General features: G+C 37.9%; 1 protein-coding gene across 1 annotated transcript in view; it reads right to left on the reverse strand.

The window, feature by feature from the left end:
- Positions 1–22485, reverse strand: part of LOC115353579 (cytochrome c oxidase assembly protein COX16 homolog, mitochondrial) — a 50300-nt gene that overhangs the window by 21418 nt on the left and 6397 nt on the right. The window contains exon 2 of the mRNA XM_030043203.1: positions 15748–15825. Coding sequence (XP_029899063.1) covers positions 15748–15825 — 78 coding nt within the window. The remainder of the gene's footprint in view (positions 1–15747; positions 15826–22485) is intronic.

Raw genomic sequence — 22485 nt, forward strand, 5'->3', positions numbered from 1 at the left:
AATTCCTTTTCTTCTCCTCAGTGTGTAGGTATAATTTATAAAAAATTAATGAAATCTACTAAAAGATTTTAAGTTCTTAAATATCGGTTTCATCGTACCTTAAATTACATACGAGCTCTTTGCAATGTTTTAACAAACCTCTCAAAATTCCTTATAATGCATCTGCTGTTTATATATTTGACATTTACATTTTCAAATGCATTTTCTGCATATTTCAGTTAACCCATCACCATGTTATTTAGTTACTATTAGTTCAGCATTAACCAATGTATGCAAAAGGAAAGTCCAGTTCTCATATGAAAAATGTCCAACTCCTGCATTCAGAATCACGTGATCTTTATTGGCAAAAGCAAAAGCTTTTACTTTGAATAAAAGTTGCACAAATACAAAAGGAACTTCAGTAATAGTTCTTGAATATTTACTAAAGGATGATTTGCTGTATCCAAATTACAGGGTTAATTGGTTCCATCTGTGCCAACTTTCTGAAAGTAATGGACATGCTACTGAAAGCACACCTAAGGTATATGTAAGGACTCACAAAGAGTGCAAGCTTGTGACACCAGTATTTAGGCAAAAAAAAAACCCCTTTTTGCCTCTAAATGGAAGATACTTAATAGCTAGAAATAATAAAGACAAAATACAACTTTTGGATGCAACTCCTGCAGACTCAACATTTTTTTATCATATTTTTAAAAGATTGTTTTTTAATGGCTATGTACCTACTATGCAAGTTAAAGCTGGAAAATTAGTGCAAATATAGTTTAAGCTTTTCCTTATCGCTCTCTTAGTCACATCCTAACTCTGGACACAATCAACTTCTTTGTGGTAACTCTGAAAAACAGAAAGGCACTTAAGTTTCTGTTAAAAGCAAGTAAATCCAAGAGAGAAATCATGAATTGGGAGTTGAAGGCAGCATGCAAGCAGCCTGTGTTCTGTGTTCTTCTTGTCTTAATCTTTTCATTGCTGTACAAGCAGACAGAATAGGATTGGAAAGGCTGTCCTCTTTAGTTCTGTACTTCAGCAGAAATACCTGTGTTCGGGTGTTCACCGGTTGTTCAGTTAGGCTCATCCTGGTAAACTAGTCCTGGTAGCAGCTTACTTTAACAATATAGCAAAACCAAAGACACCATACTCTATCTAAACCACTATCTTTCACTTGGTGTACCAGCTCAGAAACACAAAGGAATTCATTTAAAGGGAAACATCTTAACTATCTCATAGGAGACCAAACCTTAAAGCTTCAATAAAAGCACTGAAGCTTCAATAAAACACCACCACCACAAAACACCCAACAAACCCCAACCCACCAACCTTCTCATGTAGGAGCAGAGATAGTCTGATCCTCAAATGCCATATAAACATATAATACAGTTAAAAGAATGCACAAGCACACTTACAGATTAGTAATGCTTTCCTTAATCAAACTTAAACATATATAAATATACATGCATCTTTTTCTTTTCCAAATGCATAAGTTAATGCCTAAGCCCTGTCTTGAGCCATGTGAAAATATACTTGCTACCCTCATACAAATCAGTCCAGTTTTCACAAACCAACAGCAAGAAAATATACATTAACATTTTTGCTGACTCAAAATAATCAACATAAAACAAAAGCAAAAAGTCTGCTGGCTTTAACCCTAAAAATTGTTTTAAATTATGTTTTAAAATGTTATTTTGATTTATAATACAAATCTCAAAACTTTCTGTAAGCACTGAAACAAATTTTGATTTTTTAATGTCTATTTCAACAGAAACAATTTTCAGAATTCAGTGTGAACTTATCAAAATTGCTTTCATTGTTCTGAAACTGCATTTCTACAATAAATTACTGTCCTAGTTTCAGCTGGGATAGAGTTAACTGTCTTCCTAGTAGCTGGTACAGTGCTATGTTTTGAGTTCAGTATGTGAAGAATGTTGATAACACTGATGTTTTCAGTTTTTGCTAAGTAGTGTTTAGACTAATGTCATGGATTTTTCAGCTTCTCATGCCCAGCCAGCAAGAAAGCTGGAGGGGCACAAGAAGTTGGCCCAGGACGCAGCCAGGGCACCTGACCCAAAGTGGCCAACGGGGTATTCCATACCGTGTGACATCCCATCTAGTATAGGAACCGGGGAGTCGGTGCGGGGAATCGCTGCTCGGGGACTAGCTGGGTGCCGGTCGGCGGGTGGTGAGCAATTGCACTGAGCATCATTTGTACATTCCAATCCTTTTATTATTACTGTCATTTTATTAGTATTATCCTTATAATTATTAGTTTCTTCTTTTCTGTTCTATTAAACTGTTCTTATCTCAACCCGTGGGTTTTGCTTCTTTTTCCCGATTTTCTCCCCCATCCCACTGGGTGGGGGGGGAGTGAGTGAGCGGCTGCGTGGTGCTTAGTTGCTGGCTGGGGTTAAACCACGACAATTACGTACTGAGAAATCCCCCAACTACCAAATTCTAATAACTGCCATCCTAAATCTGCATGTGTTAAAGGCATTAACACTTCTCATTCTACAGTTCACATAGCATTTAAGTAAAAATACTTTCCACACTGACATCTAGTGAAGTTTTACAGTACGAAGAAAAAGCCTCTTCTAATACTTTGCACTTCCAGAAAGTTTTTCATCTTCCAAATTACCTGTATTTTAGATTAATAGAATTTGCAACACATTTGTATATCACGCGCTGTTTTCTTTTGAAAGATATTTTGCCACTATTTGTAGTAACTAACATGTTTACCTGCCAAAGGGTCAGACATTCCGATGGGTACATTAGAGAAAGTTATAATGGTAAGATCTGGTGTAATTAAATTTAAAACATGAGTAGCAAAGTTACTGTTTTCCTGTTAGGCCATATGTACTTCTAAGGGCTAAACGTCCAACATTAACAAAACAATTTACCAAATTCAGTGGGAATTATGAATGCAGAAGATTTTAATTCATACGTTTTAGATATTAATAAGACAAGTCATCTCTCTTCTCTATGCAGTATCCAGAAAGCTTGTATTCCTACATTCTCTTTGTAATCAATGAAGAAAGAGAGGTTCCTCTGGGAATACCTAAATTAATCTCCTGCTCTGAATCATCCCAGAGCTTACACGTGGTAGGCTTTATGAACAGCACACATAGTCTTTGAGGGTGCAGAAGTGGAGGGACTGTTAGGGAGAGCCTGTGAATTTCTTGACCCCATAGCTGCCCGTCTACTCGCACAGGGACAACATACAATCTCAGATACCTTCTACTCTCCTTGAGCTACGCTCCAGGGAGGCAAGACATGATGTTGTACCAGCTACAACATTAATTTCAGCACTCATTAAGGTTCTGAAGGCAAAGTCTCATTTTTATGCCTCATCAAAAAAAGGCAGTTAAGCACTGCCTGACACAACATACAGGAGGTTCAGTGCTAACTCTGGGGAAAATGTATCACCTATTGAATCACAAGCAAACCTATAAATGCTTTTTGCAGTGACAGATATTCAAAGAGAGACAGATTATGCATTTTCCCCTCTCATTAGTGGTTGTAACTCCAGCTATGAGTTTGGGCTCTGCTTTTTCAGACTGCCGCATGGAACCAATTGACTTCTTGAGTCTTTCTAGCCTCAAAACACAAAGGAGAAGGGAAGGTTCATTTAGACAGAGATCACACTTAAAACGGAAACATTCCTGGGCAAAGGGTTTTCAAAAGTTTCTTGGTAAAAACTACAAGTCCAGAAGTGCAGAAAATCCTGATCTAGGGACTGGGACCCCAGTACTTCTGTTTGAGCTTCAATCTGCTGACACCATGGCTGTTGGCTTCACAAGATGAGTCTGGAAAGCTAGATGTTTTCTGGTGCTTGAGGGAGGTGAGGGAAAAACAGCTGGATACTAAATTATGTTTTGGCTAAAAGCTGCCTGAAGCTAAATTACACACTTGTAATCACTTCAATTGCAAAGCAAAAATACTAGTATTTAATTGTGGCAATGTGATAGGATTTAAAGCAACCAAACAGAATTCTTGGTAGTATATAAAATATAAAAATCTGAAAGCTAGCAACATTTCATGTACTAAAACCAGTTCCATTTGCAATGGCATAAGAATGCGTTTCTCCAGTTAATAACCTTCTCTTCATCTGAGTCTAATCTTGACAACAGAAACACCATCAAGAATTATGAAATGGAAAAAATGGCTTCTGTTTAAAACAAGGAACTCTTAATACTTGCACTCTATTTTGTACTTCATCAGAGAAAGCTCAATAATCTGAGGTAAAGCTGCCAGATGTCCAGGTTTCTCCAGACACAGCCCTTTTTTTCTACACAGAAATTCTGTCCTGGCAAAAAAAAAAAAAAAAAAAAAAAGACAAATTTGGCCATTTGCCTGGAATTTCTAGATGCTGGGTAGCACAGTCAGGTGGTAGCTCTAATGTGGCTGCTTGACGCTTGGAAATCCTGGAGAATGTATATCCACTGGGACTTTTGTGCATCCAAATAAAGAGTTACCTTGTGTGCAGAACATACCTAGCATGCTCCCTTTACTGAGTACTCCTGAGTAAGACATGCCAGATAGGATCCAAATTCTGTCCTGAATTTCCTGGACATAAATATGAGAGCCCTCACATGAAGCACTCACTCTAAGGCAATCTTCTAAGTGCATCCACAACTTGCATATGCATATGAGAAAGCTGGTATAATGCATAGGGTCACCAAGGTATTTACTATTTCAAGATAGGTAGCAACAGGCACATACATGTTAGTACACACATCTGAAGATTCAGAACTAGATTTACAGGGACCTAGCACCTGGTTGTGTAGCCCAAATTAAGACTTCTGGAATAAAAAAAAAATTTTTTTTAAAAAGTAAGAGAAGATTTAGATGCTTACAAAGGGGACACACACTGGGCAGCAATTAGAGCAGCAGTAACTACAGACAGACAAGAGGAAAGGCTGAAGAGTTTGTAAGTACTACACAACTTATCCTGAGATTTGAGAAGATACCTCCTTCCAGTTAGGATTCATAGTCTTTAGCCATCGCAGAGTGAGGTGGACCAGGTTTTGTTTGTTTGTCTTAAAGAAAAAGAACAAATCCCTCATTTCAGAGAAAGAATAATGCCCTAAAAAAAGGGGCCCCAGCTTTAAGATATTTAATATCGAATACTCATTTGATTAAAATACAGAAATTCTAAATGGCATAGGAATTAAAGCCAGGTTTCCCTTACTTCGCATATATAATGTAACTATCAGGTCACAATCATATTTTCTCCCTCATTCTTCCAATTTCTTAACTAATTCCATACAGAAAGGAGTTTTAAAAAGGAAAGCTGATAATGCCTGCAGGTCCAGGCAATCTACAAATTTACGGTTACTGCATGTTTCCCAGAGAAAGGCGATGTGCCTTGAACCTCTCATCCACATCCTGGGTACCTGCCCTCCGGCTGAACCAGCAGGTGATGGGAAGCAGCATCCCTGCTTCTAAAAGCCATTTTGTGTGATGCTTCACAAGTTGCACTCAACAGCTCACTTAGCGGTGGTCACCTCTCAGCTAACACAGATTGAGGAACCTCTATTTAATGGAGCCTAAAAGATTTTCTATATATTTAATAGATGCCAAGCTATGCAAAACCATGAAAACTGTGGTATTAGAGACCTTGGCCAAAAGCGGTGATGCAGGATGCTTTTCTGAGTACAATGGCCTTGCTATTTCTTTGCCCGATTGTTTGCTGATCAGTGGTGGATGGGGGTTCTGTATGTTGCAAAATGTGTGAGAAATTGCTTTTGGATGGCCTCGCAGTTTCTGAAGAAGATAAGGACTTTAGCCCTTTTAGGTAACTTAGCTTAGAAGTATCTATATGAATTACGTCAAAATGTAAGCATAGATAATAGAAACACTAACGAGCATTCTTTAGGATAAGATGTATCAAACATGCGGAAGATCACACTGTGCAGAATCATCCGAGAAGGGTCAGGTAGTGGACAAGTGAGGAAGACTATGGAAGACCACCAAAGGACTCCTGAAGACCACCAGAGACCTTCAAAGTGCCTGCATAAAGGACATTTGCATATGCTAATAGTTTCCCGGAAAACTAATGAATATGTATAACATTTCTTGGAAATCTAGTGAATATGTATGTAGACCATGTACTTAACCTGCACAATTAGGCCTGACAGTGTGCACAATAGGTGGAGCAATCCCCTGTGCACCCAGTGCTGCAATAAAGAATGCCTGCTTTCTAAAACTCCAAAATTGAGTCTTAGAGAGTTTCTTTGACCGGCTTTTTCAGTATCAGCGGAATTTTAGGTATGTAAAGGATCTTCAGTCCAAAAGCAATATGCATCCAGGTAGCCACAGAATGGAAGTTTTAAGAAGCAAAACTTTAGATCTAGACAGACATTAAGCCCCTGAAACTTTAAGTCCATTTTTCCAATCTTTATAAAAGGCACGAGATCTCTCTGTCTCTCAGAGACATGCTGTTTTGGTTGGACTTGATGATCTTAGAGGTCTTTTCCAAACTTAATGATTTGATTTGATTTTTGATTCAATGATGTTTGTTAATGTATACTTACATACAGGATATAGCATGATATCCTAGCATGGATGGCAGAAAACCCCTGTGATTTCTACAGTAGTAGTAACCACTGCATACATGGAAACTGAAAGGTAAGGGCTTTTCTTCATTAAAAAAAAAACTTATTAAAAAAGCTTGACAAGGATTCAGTGAAACACTTTACCATGGAAACCCTGAATATTATTATTTAGGGTCTCTGGCCAAACTCAGTATCATTAACAATACATTTTCATATTCATTGCCAAAAAATTATGCTGGCACAATATTACAAGATTGAAACTAAAGATTCATTTAAAAAACATATTTCAAAGTTAAAAATTAGTACAGCTTTAATTCTTCATCAGTGAACAACACATATTACCAAAATAATCTCTGTATTACTATTGTTAACATCATCGCATCCAGATTTAATGAGACTGCCCCAGTGTTTAACCACCATATTGTGATTTTGAGAGCCCATACCTGTTTCAGGTTATTAACAGAAGTCTTCTGATATTGACAGATCTCCTGATTTCATCAGAACAGGCTAGATGGCCTTGGTCTCATTTTTTCAACTTGACACAAGATGGTAGAAAAGGGCAGGCATGGGCAATACCTTATCCTCCAGGTTGTCCTACAGTGCTGTAAGCTGTTTGTGGTGACAATATGCAGTGGGTCTAGGTGGATCCGATCGCTGGAAACCATTCAAAAGCATACACACAGTGTCAGCCTCAGAATAGGGCAACAAAAATCTTACTGAATCCCAGACTGACTCTGTATTTGCCTTTCACAGAAAAATGGTGGTTAATATGCTAAACTGAAAGGATGTCTGAAAAATTAAAACATACATCTCTGTCTGGTATCATAGCAAATTCAGTAAGTAGCTGTTTAGAGACAAAGTGGGGAAGTCATCTGAGCTCAAGCAAAATAGATTAGTTTTTGCTGAAATCAATGCAAGAACCCAACGCTAGCAGCTGAACTCAAAATCTTCAAGAATAGCACGGATAAAAGAGCTCATTTCCATACAATCCCTCTGGATTGATCTGAAACAAGAAAGAAAACTGACGTCTGAACATCTGGTACCACCACAATACAGCGTATGAACAGCTCTGCTACCCTTTCATTTCTGTGCCATATTGAAGGACTGAAATTACTACCTTGGATGATTCTGAACCATGGTCAAAAGATGTAACAAGTTCCAAATTCCCCCTGCCAACAGAAACAAAGACACTGTAAGGGCACCTGCTTAGCCATCAATCAGGAGCCAGGCTGCCTCACTTAACATCCAATTCTAAAACCCTCCACTAAGCAGGCCATGCTTGAAAGCAAGGCCTGCTTTTAGTAAAATGTGCTTCATTACATAAATGACTGACAAAGATCTTTTTTTTTTTTTCTCTTATAAGCAATCATAAATGTATGCCTCTCACATTCTTTAAAGCACCAAACAACATTTCAGTGTATTATTTTCTTAATTTTTGGAGGACCTAGGGCCAAGCTCATTAATGAACTTAGTCTTTGAAAATCAACTAAATCTACTTACACAAGGAAATTAGCCAAAGTTTGTCTTCATTAGACTTGAGACTCAGGCCAACCTGACCTGCTTAAGGAAAAAAAAAGAAGAAAACAATAATCACCAACATCAATCCCTTGCCACACTGTGCTTGTGTAATTAGCTTACTGAAATCAATTAAACACATGAAAATGCACCTATAAATAAATAAATGCTAAAATGCTAGATGAGAAGACTTAATTATTCTTCCAAGTTCAGTGACAGATGCTCAAATCATTCCATGTTCCCTTGCTGACAACTTTAGAAAGGATACCTTTCCCATCCAAAAAATTCTACCAGACACCAATTAAAAATATTCTGATTTTGTTCACACTCAAATCAAACAGGATGTTTTTAATACAACCTCCTATGAAATCATGGAGGAAGCTCTCCAGAATCACAGAATACCTCAGACACAAACAACAGATTAAATAAGATTTCCTCTACCTTCAAGCCATCTGCTAGTTTGCCAATGAAACTTCAGAGAAAGAATATTTAGGGCGGGCTTCATCTCACCTAATTTTATCCATCTAAACTTTTGACTTGAAGCATAAAGTCTCTATTTAGGCTTCTCCTGCAGTCAGCTGAATAGAGATGGGTGTTTCTAGAGAAAATAAATCCCACTTGAAGATATATGTCCAAAAACTTAACTCATCTGGACCTTAAGTTAGGCAGAGGTTTATCTCACCTACCATTCACTGGTCAAATTAAATATAAATATATTCATACACTAAGGATGGTACTCATCTCACTGAAATGGGGTAATAATAAAGTGTTGAGCTCAATCTCTCTACTTTTCCATTGGTCAAAAGAGAACAACATATTTCTCAAGCATGTATTTTAAAATTGAATTAAGCATATTATGGGGGCATTTCTCTCTCAAACCATCTATATGGGCTGCCTGCATAGCTATGTCAAACTAGGCATTTCATTTAAGACAATGGAAACATGAGCAAGATGAATCCCTGACTTAGTGCACAGCACCACAAACATACGTTTAGATTTAGCTGAGCAGATACTGAGCATTTAATTTCACCTCCCTAACTCTAACAATACAAAAAAACCATTTAGAGTATTTTGAGTACTAACAGGGTTAATTTAAATTGACCTTAGCATTGGTAGGGGGTGTTGGCACACCTGGAAGTCTAGAGGATGAGTCTAAATCCATGTGGAACAAAATCAAGCAGAAAGCCTGCAGAACACAGAAGATAACTGAATGCATGGAACGACGTGGGCTGCCAGCAATAGCATTAAGTCCATTAGTTGTCATTAGAACGAACTACACCACCATGGGCTTTGCCAGTCCAGTCCAAACACAATGAACTGGCCTATCCAGATTACTCCTTGAAATGGTGAAGTCAGTCAAGTTTTGGTCAGACTTATGATCTTTGGGAACACCAGGGTGTAATATGATTTCAAGCACAGATGCTTATCCATTAAGAACTGTAATAAAAACACCTTGCAATTTTCAGTCAATTTAACAATTTGGGGGAAGAAAGTGAAAAACACACCTTTATATGCTACTACAACACTGTTTGCTTTCTCAGTTGAATTCTTAGTATCTTTGATAGCTTTGCAAATACAGTAAATACTGTTTTCTAACACAGATGCAGGTCCTCAAATAAGATAAACAAGACAGCTTGGTGTAAAGCAGCTCTATTTAGCACTAGTAGCTTGCAATGTGTTTAATGATGGGGACAATCTGCTGACATGCCACAAATATAAGTGTAATTTTTAAATGCCACAGATATTCAGAGGTTTAGGTGATTTTGTTTTAAAACCTTCACCTCATATGAAATACATTATGTAAAGAAAGAAAATGATGTGACATATAGAAACATGACAGATTGTTCAGAAATCATACTAACTACAATAACCTTTTAAATTATGTTTAATTCTGTAACGCTTCTTTTTCAGAAAAAAAACCAAAACACAACAAACCAAAGAAACAAACCAAACTTCTGGGGTACAGAAATCCTATCCAGGTGGAGTTCATAGGCAGGTAAAATAGAAGCAATAACCAACAGACAATTTTAGTTGTAATGTCAGGGCGCACCTATGTGTGCAACTCCTGCAGATATATCTGAGCTAGTTTACATAATATCAGCAATATGAATATACCAGCCAGCAACTCAGCACAGTGTTGTCCAGTCACTCACAGATTCATTCCCCTTTTTGGGTGGATGTTGCAACCTCATTTAAATACTTTGCTGCTGCAGTTGTCACCATCTCAACTCAATGCTTTGAAACAAACTGCAGTATGTCTGTGAACCAGAGTAATGTTTTAACTGCAACACAAAAGCATTCTAATAGGCAGATACCACTTACTTCTCAACTGTCCACTTACAATAATGAGAAAATGCTGGACTGATTTCCTGGACCTTCCTGAGGCAAATGTCAGTTATGTTCTCCTCTGATATAAAAGCCTCATGGAAACTGGTCAGTTTTACTGCTCCTGTTTCCTCCTGAACTATTTCACCCTGACCCAAAACACTTGAATTAATGGATCTCATCTGAGGAAATATTTTTTTTAAATACTCATTTGAATTTAAATAATTCCTTCTATTTGATTTAATTAACTTTCCTGTTCCCTATGTAAAGTAGAGCAGCATTAATTATCTCCCTTTTACAGACTGAGAAGGTGAGACTCACTAAAATTCAGTGACTTGCTCACAGGCAGAGAAGAGCTCCATGGTAGAGAAGGAAACTGAAGCAAGAACCTGAACAAGATGGAAATAAGATTTCCAATGAGATCAGTGGAAGTTATTTAAATCACATGCTGCTGTAGGTCCCCTGACACCCATTTGTGAGCTTCAAGATATGATGTTAAAGGACAACATCAGGGACCCATCAACAATATTCTAAAACTGTAATACTGAGCAACCAGACAGTCAACACACTTAAATAACCAACCAGACAGTCAACACACTTAAATCACTATCAAGCCCAATTATGAGAACAGCTGTAAACCAGTAAAATGTCAGAGTATCATAAGCATTTGTATTAGCCTTCCTTTCTCTTCTACTCCCCATTTTTTTTCTTTTTCAAAGGACAGCAAGGCTTCCAGGATAATCCTCTATGCACCATATGTGCTCTTCTTCCCAACTCCAAGGTCTAGGATTATAAAATAAAAGCTGAGATCCTCACAGGTATATAATTTCCTGAGTTAGGACTTCAAGACACCAAGTAAATTCAATAAATGAGAATTGACAATGGCAACACTAGCACGTTGCACGTGTCTATAAGCAATGTCTCATGGGTAATTACATGCCAGTCAATTGGTCAAAAAGATTAGCTAAGAAGCTCAAAACACTGCCATTCCCTTTACAGAAATTTTAAAGGCAATCTACTCAGTCTGCATAAAGCAAGCTTTACACTCTTAGCACACTTACTAATGAGTATGCTTCACACCACCACCATTACTCCTTTTATACTCTTTCTGGGTTTACAGTTTTATTGCTCAGATGGCAAAGAACAGGTCAGGTATTTTCATTTTCACTTGGATTTTAACTCCTGGAGTGCCACGCAATGGTCATACATATTTTAACGCACACCAGCTGATTCAAGGGTGAAACTCATGTAGGAGAAAAGATTGAACTTCTGTCATTTTGACTCTTCACTGCCTCTAATTTCTGCCTCAGTAGGACAGAAAACATTATTATTATTATTCTCATTTCTTAGCATTCTACTTTTGGGGTGCACTCACTTTGCATAGGACAAAGGAAAAGTGAACAGCATCTGCGTAGTTTGTGAACACTGAAGAGGTTAGTATAGTAACACTGTCATACATAATCCACAGCAGGACCTATTTGCAGACTTCAAAGGCTAACTGATGTTTTGTTTCCTGACAAAATGACCTAGAGAGTCTAGCTTTCCTAGAAGTGCTTCTGCTGCATGTTACCCTGAAGGAACTTGCTCAGTCCTATCGCCTCCCCATACTCCGAGAACCTGCCTTGCAATAATACTTCAACAAAGCAGTTTTGGAGCTTACAAACTCTATTTTATTAGTCTAAATTGTTTGCTGATGGGCTGAAAGCCTAGATTTTCCCAGGTAGTTAATATGTTGCTTCTCTTCAGCCCTCTACAGTAACTATCAGCCAATAGTACAGACCATTCCACGTATCTGAGATTCTTATATCCAAAATTAGATCTGAATCAGCAAGTCTCTACCATGCCTTGAATGACAACAATGGGCACACAGCAAATAAAAATAATTTATTATTACATAGTTGAAAGGAAACATTTTTTGTATATTTAATGGAAGTCACATTTTCTGTTAAAAAACTTAAACAAGCATCTCTATTCAATTACATACACAACGACGACAAAGAAAGGGCCTAGTTTTCCATTTGAGAAAAAAGGTGTTTGGAACAATGCCTATACAAACCTACTCATTTCTTCTCCATTAATTCCACATGATTTTCCCGTAAGCATACCTGGTTTTCTATAACCAATTTTGATTTGCATAAATTCTTCCCAGAAAAGAAACAATTACCTAACCTAATGATTTCTCCATTAATGGACATTTTGGCAACAGTAGATAATGGAGAAATCCTTGATTAGTTTCAGGAGAATAAACACACATTTACATCAATAAGAGTCTCAGCGTAAGTCCACTTTAAATGCAGAATATTCAGTGTGCTGAGGGAATATGACTGATCTAGGTATCCTGAGTAAATTAAGGTGTACCCAAAATATTTTTTTGCTTTTGCAAGAGATGGGCATATACAAAGCCCTGATATCCAAAGATGCTATACTAAATGGATAAAAATATCTGTTCTCGAGATGCTAATAGCCCCTCTTCAACTGCAGCTCTAGACTCTGTCTCTCTATCATACACATTGTCTGAGCCTCAGCCCAAGATCCCAAGTCACGGCCCAAATGAACAAGAGAACAGAATTCCTTTTGCAGCCCCTTCCCAGCCCCACTCCAGCTACAGCTCTAGCCTCTGTCTCTCTCCTAATCCCAGCCCCAGCCCCAAGCATCACCACCAAACCATACTCCCTTGAAAGTCCAAACCACCATTTTCTCTTGAATTTTATTTCCTTTATCAAGGAACAGTCTTCAAAAGCCAGTTTGACATTAATAACACAGGCATTATCACTAATGCAGCTTTTGCTCATTAAGCCACAAGTACACAGAGAAAGTGGCAGTTAACCCCTTAGTCACTGAAACACAGGCACTAGTTCTACTATAATGCTTCTTTCGAAATGTCACTGTCAACTGAGAACTTGCCTACTACTGTGGTTTCCCTCTCAGCACAGTGAGAATGGTTAGACTGAAAAAGGGAAAGGACAAATACTTTTGAATGGAAGGGATCATAGTTTAGTATTTGAAATGTAGTAGAGATATACCGCAAAAGGATTGTCTAAGTTCTGTCTATCTAGCAGTTGAATTAGCAAGAAAACAAGTTTAGGAGTCATGCTTACAAAAGGGGGTGTACTGTAGTTTGCACATCCTTAAAACATGATCATAAAAGATAGGCACTCAGGTATTACAAATCCTAGCCTAGTTTTGGATGAGTTGCTTAACTTTTTGCAACCTCCACTTTTTCAGCAGTTAAATGGAAATAATAATCCTGCCTTTTCTGACAGTAAGGCTATGAAGCTTAATTCATTTAAATTCTGTGAAAGTCTTTTGAGCTCCTTATATGAAAAGTGTTATTTAATTAAACATTGTTATTATTCCAAAGGAGCAACTCTAACAAAAAAATCCTATTTTATTGCCTATTGCAATTTGCATATAACTGTCCAACCCCCCAAAAGGAGCACTTGTCCCTGTTCCGATAAGGACTTACACTAACCAAAGTATGTTATACGAGAAAAGCATAACCTACTCCAACACAAAAACATTTTAACCAGTGAAAAATTAAACAGATGTTACGACCATCAAGATTTTTAATAGTGTTTTTAAATCACTAAGATTAATGTTCTTTTCCTGAGTTTCATGTACATTTTAAACTAGGTTTGTTTCTCTTTATCAGTTAAAATACATTCTAATCTCTTTTGCTGTCTTATTTAATGAATTAGAATGGCTCTTAACTCTATTTTTATGGACATAGAAACAGAAATTCATGGAACACATTGCTTTGATTTGCCTGTCTACAAATGAGCCCAAAGTTGGTGTTGCTAGTTCTCAGCCAATACTGCATTGTTCTTCATTTAAATTTCATCTATTCCTAAATAAAATCATAATAAAAAGAAAAAGAAAACACAAAAGAGATGTTGCAGCCTTAAGTAATACCGGTTAGAGCAGAACCCAGATGTCCTCTTTTAGCTTTTCAGAGCTTAAGAACTCCAGAGTGTAGCAGCTTCCCCTCAGAGCTTTCATGTACTACTGTCTAATTCAATGATGCTTCCCTTGATTATAAATGCTGGGACAAGGAGCCTCATAGATCTGAATGAGCACAACTACTACCTGGTTTTTTCCCTGAGCTGCGGTCACAGTGCAGATCATGGAGGCCAAATGTAATTCACTGAGTATGAATCTGACCAAAAAACTGACAGAAACACAGCAGGCAAATTCTTGCCCCTGTTATGATCCCCATCTGGTTGGAGAAAAATTTAAAGGCTCCAACTGGTCCTAAAAGCCCAGGACTGACAGAAAATAACTACCCAGAAGACAGCACTGGAGAAAAGATTTGTAAGATTATTCTCCCCTGTCTACAGGCTATGTCAAATACGGGACTGAGCAGGAGTGGGCCACATGGTGTTTCAAAGGCCAGAGCTAGGTATGCAACACAAGGAACAATGAGGAATGATTAAAGTAATTTAGATGGCCCACAACAAGAGTCTAAGACAAAACAAGGGGGTCTCCAAACTCTCAACAGCTCAGGACCTCAAAGATTTGACCACAGGAGAAAGCTACTGGGTCCAGAGTCTTACACAAAATTTTTTTATATGAAGTGCCATATAGTCTTTAAAAAAAATTCATGCCACCTGCAAGTCAGCAGCACTGAGACCAGAAAGTCTCTCTGCATTGCAATGGCAGACCTGCATATTACAAAGTTAGGGAGAGCAAGCCAATATTACTTTCTGCTGAACTGACATGCTCCTTTCAGATCATTTCATATACAACTTGGAACTAGTATTACACTTGGAGGTGTAAGTAGCACTAGTAAGCAAGCCATTTCCTTCATTCAGAAGGGTTCTTCCATATAGTACATTCTGACATACTGAGTGAAGACTAGCTCCTGTTTCTTTCACAGAGCTTAAAGAACAGGATGTAGCACAATGTTAAAGGTACCTGCTTATCTCAGTCAACACAAAGCCAAGCCCTGAAAACCATCTAACATTATATACTTAATGCCAAGTATTGTTTAAAAACAGAACCTTTTAAAATACCAGTTTTCTTAGTCTAAATCAGATACAGTATCTTTATAATAACCTCCTTCTAGATGTGGTACGTTTCTTTCTGGGGATTCAGAATTGCCACTTACAAACAACAAAAGGAACAAATTTTTTCTATTATTTATGTTGATCCATTCCACAGACAGTAAAAGGATTCATCATCATGTCAGCCCCTTTATTGTTACCTACACTACTCACTGCCTAAGAGCCTCAGCTGTAGCCCAGGGCCCAGCAGTGAAAGGCAAATCCCCAATATCAGTAGTTTGGTTGTGCTAGCAATCCTTTCGCAGACAGTACATACACAAAATGAAATGAAAAGGAAAAGTAAAGAAAACCGTTTCAACTACCTTGCCATGTAGTTTGTGGACATCGTATCTTATCTGAGCAAATTCACGGAGTCCAAAAGATCCTCCAACAAGATACAGCTGTAAAACAACAAAATGAAAACAGAGGTGTTAGGACTATTATGAAAACAAACTACTTTGCATACTTAAAAAGAACACTTTGCATACTGACCCAATTCATTCACCAAGGGACCCTACTCTTCTTCCAACAGAAACACCAGGAACTGAAGATAATAATCAAGTGGAAGGTATGTATAGAAGAAGGAGTATATGGTAAAGTCAGAGCCTTTTCTTCCACGATCTGGGCCTGAATTTCACAAATTTCCTCCTTTATACAAAGACAGCTGCTTCATGACTCACATTTTCTAGGGACTTCCTCTCCTCTTACCCCTTCTTTTCCCTCCCCATATGGCTTCCTGCCACAACTGCAGCAAAGGAATCTTTACCTCACCACCACAGGATTTATTCTCATCATTTTCAAACTCTGTGGGGAAGTAACAATGCCACATTGACTTACTCTGATGTCTGTGGGTAAGAGATCTAATTAAGCTTCTGAACAGTCCAGCTGATTGGAGCTGTGGTTCAATAATACATTATCACACAGGCTAAGAAATCATATCCAGCACACCTGCACTTTTATTATTGCCTCCTTAGTTGTCTTGCAATTCCCTCCACACCTGTGAAGCATATGAATAAGTATAATAAAGGGTGAAATGGGGGGAAAAACACCTTCATATCCACATAAAGAAATTGTTAAATTATTCTTTCTTATGACAGAGGGATATCATAAAACTGTCTACATATTTTTACCATTAAAAATGGACAGACCAACCAAAAGATCAAGTATTGTTAACAAACACCATTAAGGACGTGAAAATTAGCTTAGAAGTCTAGGTACTTTGTGGAAGAATAAGGTCTCTTGCTCCTGATGTGGCCTGACAGACTGTCTGCTGTTCTCTGTTAAGGCAGATGCACAGAGGTCAAAAGGCTTCATATCTAGAGATGTACATCTAAGGAAGGTGGAAGCATGAGGCAACTCTAAGGACCTCAGTGGGGAAAAAAAACAAAACCAAACCCCAACACCACCCTATTTTATCACACCGCATTGCTGTCACAGTCCTTCATTATAGGCTGTTGCTGCACTGGTAACTGTTTTCTACACAATGCTGGCTGATTTCTTGCGACATATTAGGTTTGCAGCAATGGCCTGTGTCCAAGAATTGTTATAATTATGCTGCACAGGCAGTCAAAATGTATGTTCTTTCCAAAAAGTATGCTATCTTAAGTTCAGGTCACTGAGGCCACAAAGCCATATTAATTCAATTTAAATTGGGGGATGGGGAGGGGAAGACTTCTACATTTATTCCTTCTAAAACTTGCAGGACTACATGATTTCCCATCAAGCAAGTAAAACTACTCACAACCATATGAACGCACTCCCCACACACACTTAGATGCTGGGAAGTTACAGACTGGTACCCAGGAACTAATGTGCTTTGTTCACAGAACAGGGAACCCTTCACCAACAGCCAGGAGTTAAAGGCTCTACAGTCTCTTTGTGGCGTGGCCCTTTCAATAAGCCTAAGAATCTAGCTGATAATTAGAAACAAATAGACCAAAATTTTGTGATACAAACATCCAGCTGCTAGGCCACAGAACTCTGATTTCAGAAAGCCAATCAGAAAATCATCATGTGGTCACAAGTTAACTTTCAGCGACTAGAAATTTGACTTACCAAAAATGGGATGGCATCATACTTGTATCATAACTGTTCAAGGAATTAATGATGCTCTTGCAAATATTGAATCATCAAAATACACAACAGAAAAAAAGGTATTCGTATAAAGGAGGGGAAAAAAAAGTCTTCCTCTTGTCATTATCTTGGTAAGAAAGAATAACAGGAAACAGAAAATAAAGTATTCAAAATGGTTAAAAAGCACCTGAACATTATTAAAGATTTATTCCAAGTAGAAGATTCGTCAGCTGAAGATATGGTAACGCATAATGCTGAAAGTCTCAACGATCACACTATAATTGAATTTCAATATGGTTGACACCTCAGCATAAATGTTCATCAGGTGATCTTCTTTAACTCCTAACAAATATTACATTAATTAACAGCCAATAAGTTAACTTAACAAACTTTGAGTCCTAAGTGCTATAGACAAGTTTAAGGCTGTTACAAACCACAGCTTATTGCCTTTGTGTATATTAGTATGTTGTCAAAGAGTGGCTATGGCAGGGCAAAAGCACCTGCACTAAAAATTGTTCAGTACGCAGTTGTTAAACCAGGCAGAAAGTAGCCATTACTTGTGACATCAGTTAAAAATTAGTTTGCCCAACAACAAACTTGCATGAAGTATATACCATTATGAGAGGCAATATGAACAAGTGGAAGACCTTTAACTGGCCTGTTCCTCATAACCCAACTATTATTTAACATAATTAAAAGGTACACTGTGGCTTACAAAGCCATGCTCCAAGCTAAATATTACATTCTTCAGCTTTGATCATTTAAAACTATGTAATGTACACTGTAACTAAGGGAAATCAAGTAGAAGGTTGTTGCATGAAATAAGTCATGTGCTACTCACTTTGATCACATCCTATCACTTGTTTGACAGCAACCATCTATTATACAGTGCATTTTACATTTGCAGCTATACGCATGATAAAGAAGTTGATACACACACACCTCTCAGTCCCTTTAGACAGGTTTTGGCTCGGGACTGTAATTTTACTCACATCACCTTTATACCACTAAAGGGAAAAAACCCACTTGGTTTCTGATGTACTTTTCCTCTTCATTCAGCATAAGCAGTGTAACTAGCCTGGCAAATTGGCACATTTCACTCATCAGGCATCACCAGTATAGTTGCCTTTACACTTCAATACTGCAATGGTTGATTTATCTTACGATGAAACACCAGTTAGGATGCATCAGAATCAAAGCACATTGATGCTGTAAGAAATTACAAATGCCAATGAAATATTACACAGTGTAATGCTGGAAGGAAGGTTAGGATTAAGATTAAATAATTTTCAAAAGCACAGAAGACACACAAAAATATAAATCATATGTTTATGAATTTACTTGACCAATGTTCTGAAGAACCAAACATGATGTCTAAGACTTCACCGCAAAACCAGACCAGAATCAGTCATATTCAGCACTCACTTAATCAACCAACAGCACGTCAATACAGTTAGCTGACAGCTCTGAGCATGAATTGCCTTGATCTACACAAGCCAGAGCAGCAATGGACAGCTATTCAGTCAATTAGATTTTTGAAAACTGTGTTCAAAAGCCAATAAAAGAAGGTATAAATGAATTTATGCAACTATAATAGCATTAAAGGTAGTAAAGGACTCAGTGACTGACAATGCATTGAGTGGAAATATTAGTCTTGCTTTAAGCGTTTACCTTCTCTTTTCTGCATTATGAGGGAAGATGTCCTCACTACCTTCATTTAAGTTAACTGTATTTAAAAGGAAGAATGCATACATACAAACAACAATGAAGAATCAAGAGGCAACAGTCAAAATAATTAGAAATGGGATAAGACTCAAGCTAAAAATTCCAGCAACGTTACCAGCTTGTTGGCTTGGCATATTCTGTATGTCTCACATACATTTCTAGTTTCCCAATTTGTAAAACAATCTCTACATTCCTTGCAAACACTCCTCAGTTAAAAAAGCGCTACAATGGACAGATCTGCTCAATGTAAGCCAAGGGCAACAGCAAAGTCCAGTATGTTCCATCCACTAGTCCAGACATAAAAGAGACAGTAGAAGGTATTCAGTATGCCAAATAAATAAAACAGTTAGGTTGGCAACATCCTAATGAAGTCAGGCTCAAGTTCACTCTCCAGTTAACTGAAAGGGGAAAAGTAATGCCACATACAATGTAAATGAAGATATATTTTTCTTCATTCCAAGTTTAGAATCATACAGATACTTAACTTACACTATAAAATATTAAGGCATTGGCATCTGAAGAGTACTCAAGCTGGAATGTTCAAATATACCTGCTTTCTTTCATTGTGAAGGAACTATTCATTTTATATGCTTCAGAATGTGGAGCAAAAAACATTATGTAGTGAACATCATCTGTCTAGCTACTTGAATGCATTCAGCAGATTGATGAAATGATAAGCAACCTGGTCTAGTGGAAGCTGTCCCTGTCCATGGCAGGAGGGGTTGGAACTAGATGATCTTTAAGGTCCCTTCCAACCCAAAACATTCTATGTTTCTATGATAATAACTTCTCACTTTCTCCTTTACACCTGAAGTTTACCTTAAGAAGGCAAAAATCATAAAACATACTAGTTAGCCAGGACTTAACACCAAAGCAAGCAGCTTAACAGCACTGCTAGCACAAACCCCCATTAAAGATCTCACATTGGATTATTCCTTTATGTTTCAGTGAGTACACAAAAAAAACCCTACAATGTTGTAATGCAATTACGCATGCATGGAAGACTTGCATGTTCCAAAACAAAATGAAAGATAGGATGTGACATAAGAGCACCATCTGTCACATACACTCAGCAACCTCAATAAATGTTTTATGTAAAAAAATGACATAAAATTCTCTTTAATAACACTCTTTTAAAAATTCTATTTGTTCACTTCTCCATTGGGAAGTATGTTATGCAATCAGTTATGGATGGCATCAGACTGATCCCCTGAACTGCACCTTAGGATGGGAAATACTTGTATTTGTCACCAACTACAGTGAGATGGTCACTGAGGACTCATAACAGCAGAAGAACTTGGGACTTAAAGAAGATGCCCACTTTTTTAGGTTCCTGCATCATCTAAAGCAGCCACCTTCAGTTCCTTGGGTTAACAAAATAACAAGAAACTATTTCTCTGGCAGCACCAGCAGTTTGCCATATTACAGGTGTCCCTGTTGTTAGAGAAAGCCATTCCTGCTACAGTACCAATTGTGAAAACCAGACTACAAAATTACATTTGTCATAAATCCCTAAATTAACCAAATCACAATATTCAGTGCTGGCAACACAGATCCTGCAGTGGCGGAAAATGTTATGATACATATCACTGGAGAAGGAACATGATAATTTTCTAAGCTCTTCTTCAAGGCTGCTGCTACAAAACCCTCCAGGTATTCATCAGGAGCTTCAAAACAGTCATGTGAATTCTTTTATTTTAGCTTGCAGTGATCACAGTAAAAAGGGTTTTGGGGTTTCTTTTTTAAAGAACTGTCATATGTGCAGTGCAAGACTGGTGAAAGATGGCAATCTGACAGCCCAGAAGACTGAAGTCTCTTTTTTGTTCCCTAAATAACGTAGCAGGGCAAACTGCCAGCCCCAGAAAAGACCCAGCCAAGTCATCTTAACCTGAAGCGCCCCCCTCTGCCAGCTCTAACTCTCAAGAGCTTATTTCCCACAGCCATTCATTCCACTGAAACTGCTGAGAAAAGAGAAAACGGTTCAAAGTCTTCTCAGAAACTTACTAAATCCTCTCCCCACCCTCGATGGGAGCAGAAGAGCATCTACCTTTTCTTCTTGTCTGCAACAAATGGAAGTCGTTTTAAGTTCAGATCAGAGGCCTCCTTTGGGGGAAAACAAAACCCAAAACTATACATCTCTTAGTAGTTATTTCATTGAAAAGCATGACAAAGTTAAGAGAATGCACTGACTTAATACGTATACTAGAATTCACAAATTGCAGAAAGATTTTACCGCATTACATTCAAAAATGGATTAAATATGCCAGTAGATGACCACATGGATACCATGCTGGCAACCCAGGACAGCGGCTGGTACAAACTGGAGCCAATTATAACTCACTGATAAAGCCTAAGAGTGTAGTTTTCACAGCATGTAGAACTCTGTGCAGAATATTGAACTTGACCCAAGGTATCGGGCTAACTGGCTCAATATAGAGTATGTTCAAAGCAGTGATGTGAAGATTGCAAATATGAACGGCTACAGGCCAAAGTACAACAAAAATTGTCTGTATCCTCTCAATGTTACTACTCTATGTCTTAGAAAGAAAACAAAACCTTTGTCTATTACAATTTCCATTTCATAACAGCTTGGAAAGCACAGAAAATGCATTTAATAGAAACCAATCTAAGAACAATGCAGAAGAGACAGAAACCCATATGCTCCTCAGCACGAGCATTAGCAAAAAAGGACATTTTCAGCCACAACATTGTCATTTTGCATTACACACATTGCTTGGGCTGGTCAGATGACAAGGGAATTTCACTCAGCAGCTGCAGCAGTTTGAAAACCAAGTCTGCCATGGTGGTCAAGCTGCAGTTTCTGAACACCACCTTCTCTTTCTTCATAAGCTTCTAAAAGTCAAAATTTCGATTCCTTATTAAAATTATGATTCCCATTACTCACAGGTTCAAATCTAGCCAAGGTACACTACAGTGAGAAACTATTTACATCTCATGGCAACCTGGTGTTCTTGTGACGTGTTAGTTCCAGCTCAAAACAGCAATAAACTGAAACCTGCATTAAAGAACAAAAAGAAACCACTACTAGTCAAGTAATACTTCCCTATTGACAACACTGGACAGGGGATGAAGATGAAATGTACTATAGAGTAAATATTAATCTTACATCTTTACCTTCACCACCCCTTGAAGAAGGTGGAGTCTTAGAGCAGGACTAAACACAAAAAGTGAAAACAAGCAAGTCTGTACTTACGTTCCTGTTCTGAGGCTCAATACAGAACCTCAGTTGCCCTGAGTGCCAG

This window comes from Aquila chrysaetos, chromosome 2 (assembly GCF_900496995.4).
Source record: "Aquila chrysaetos chrysaetos chromosome 2, bAquChr1.4, whole genome shotgun sequence".
Lineage (NCBI taxonomy): Eukaryota > Metazoa > Chordata > Aves > Accipitriformes > Accipitridae > Aquila > Aquila chrysaetos.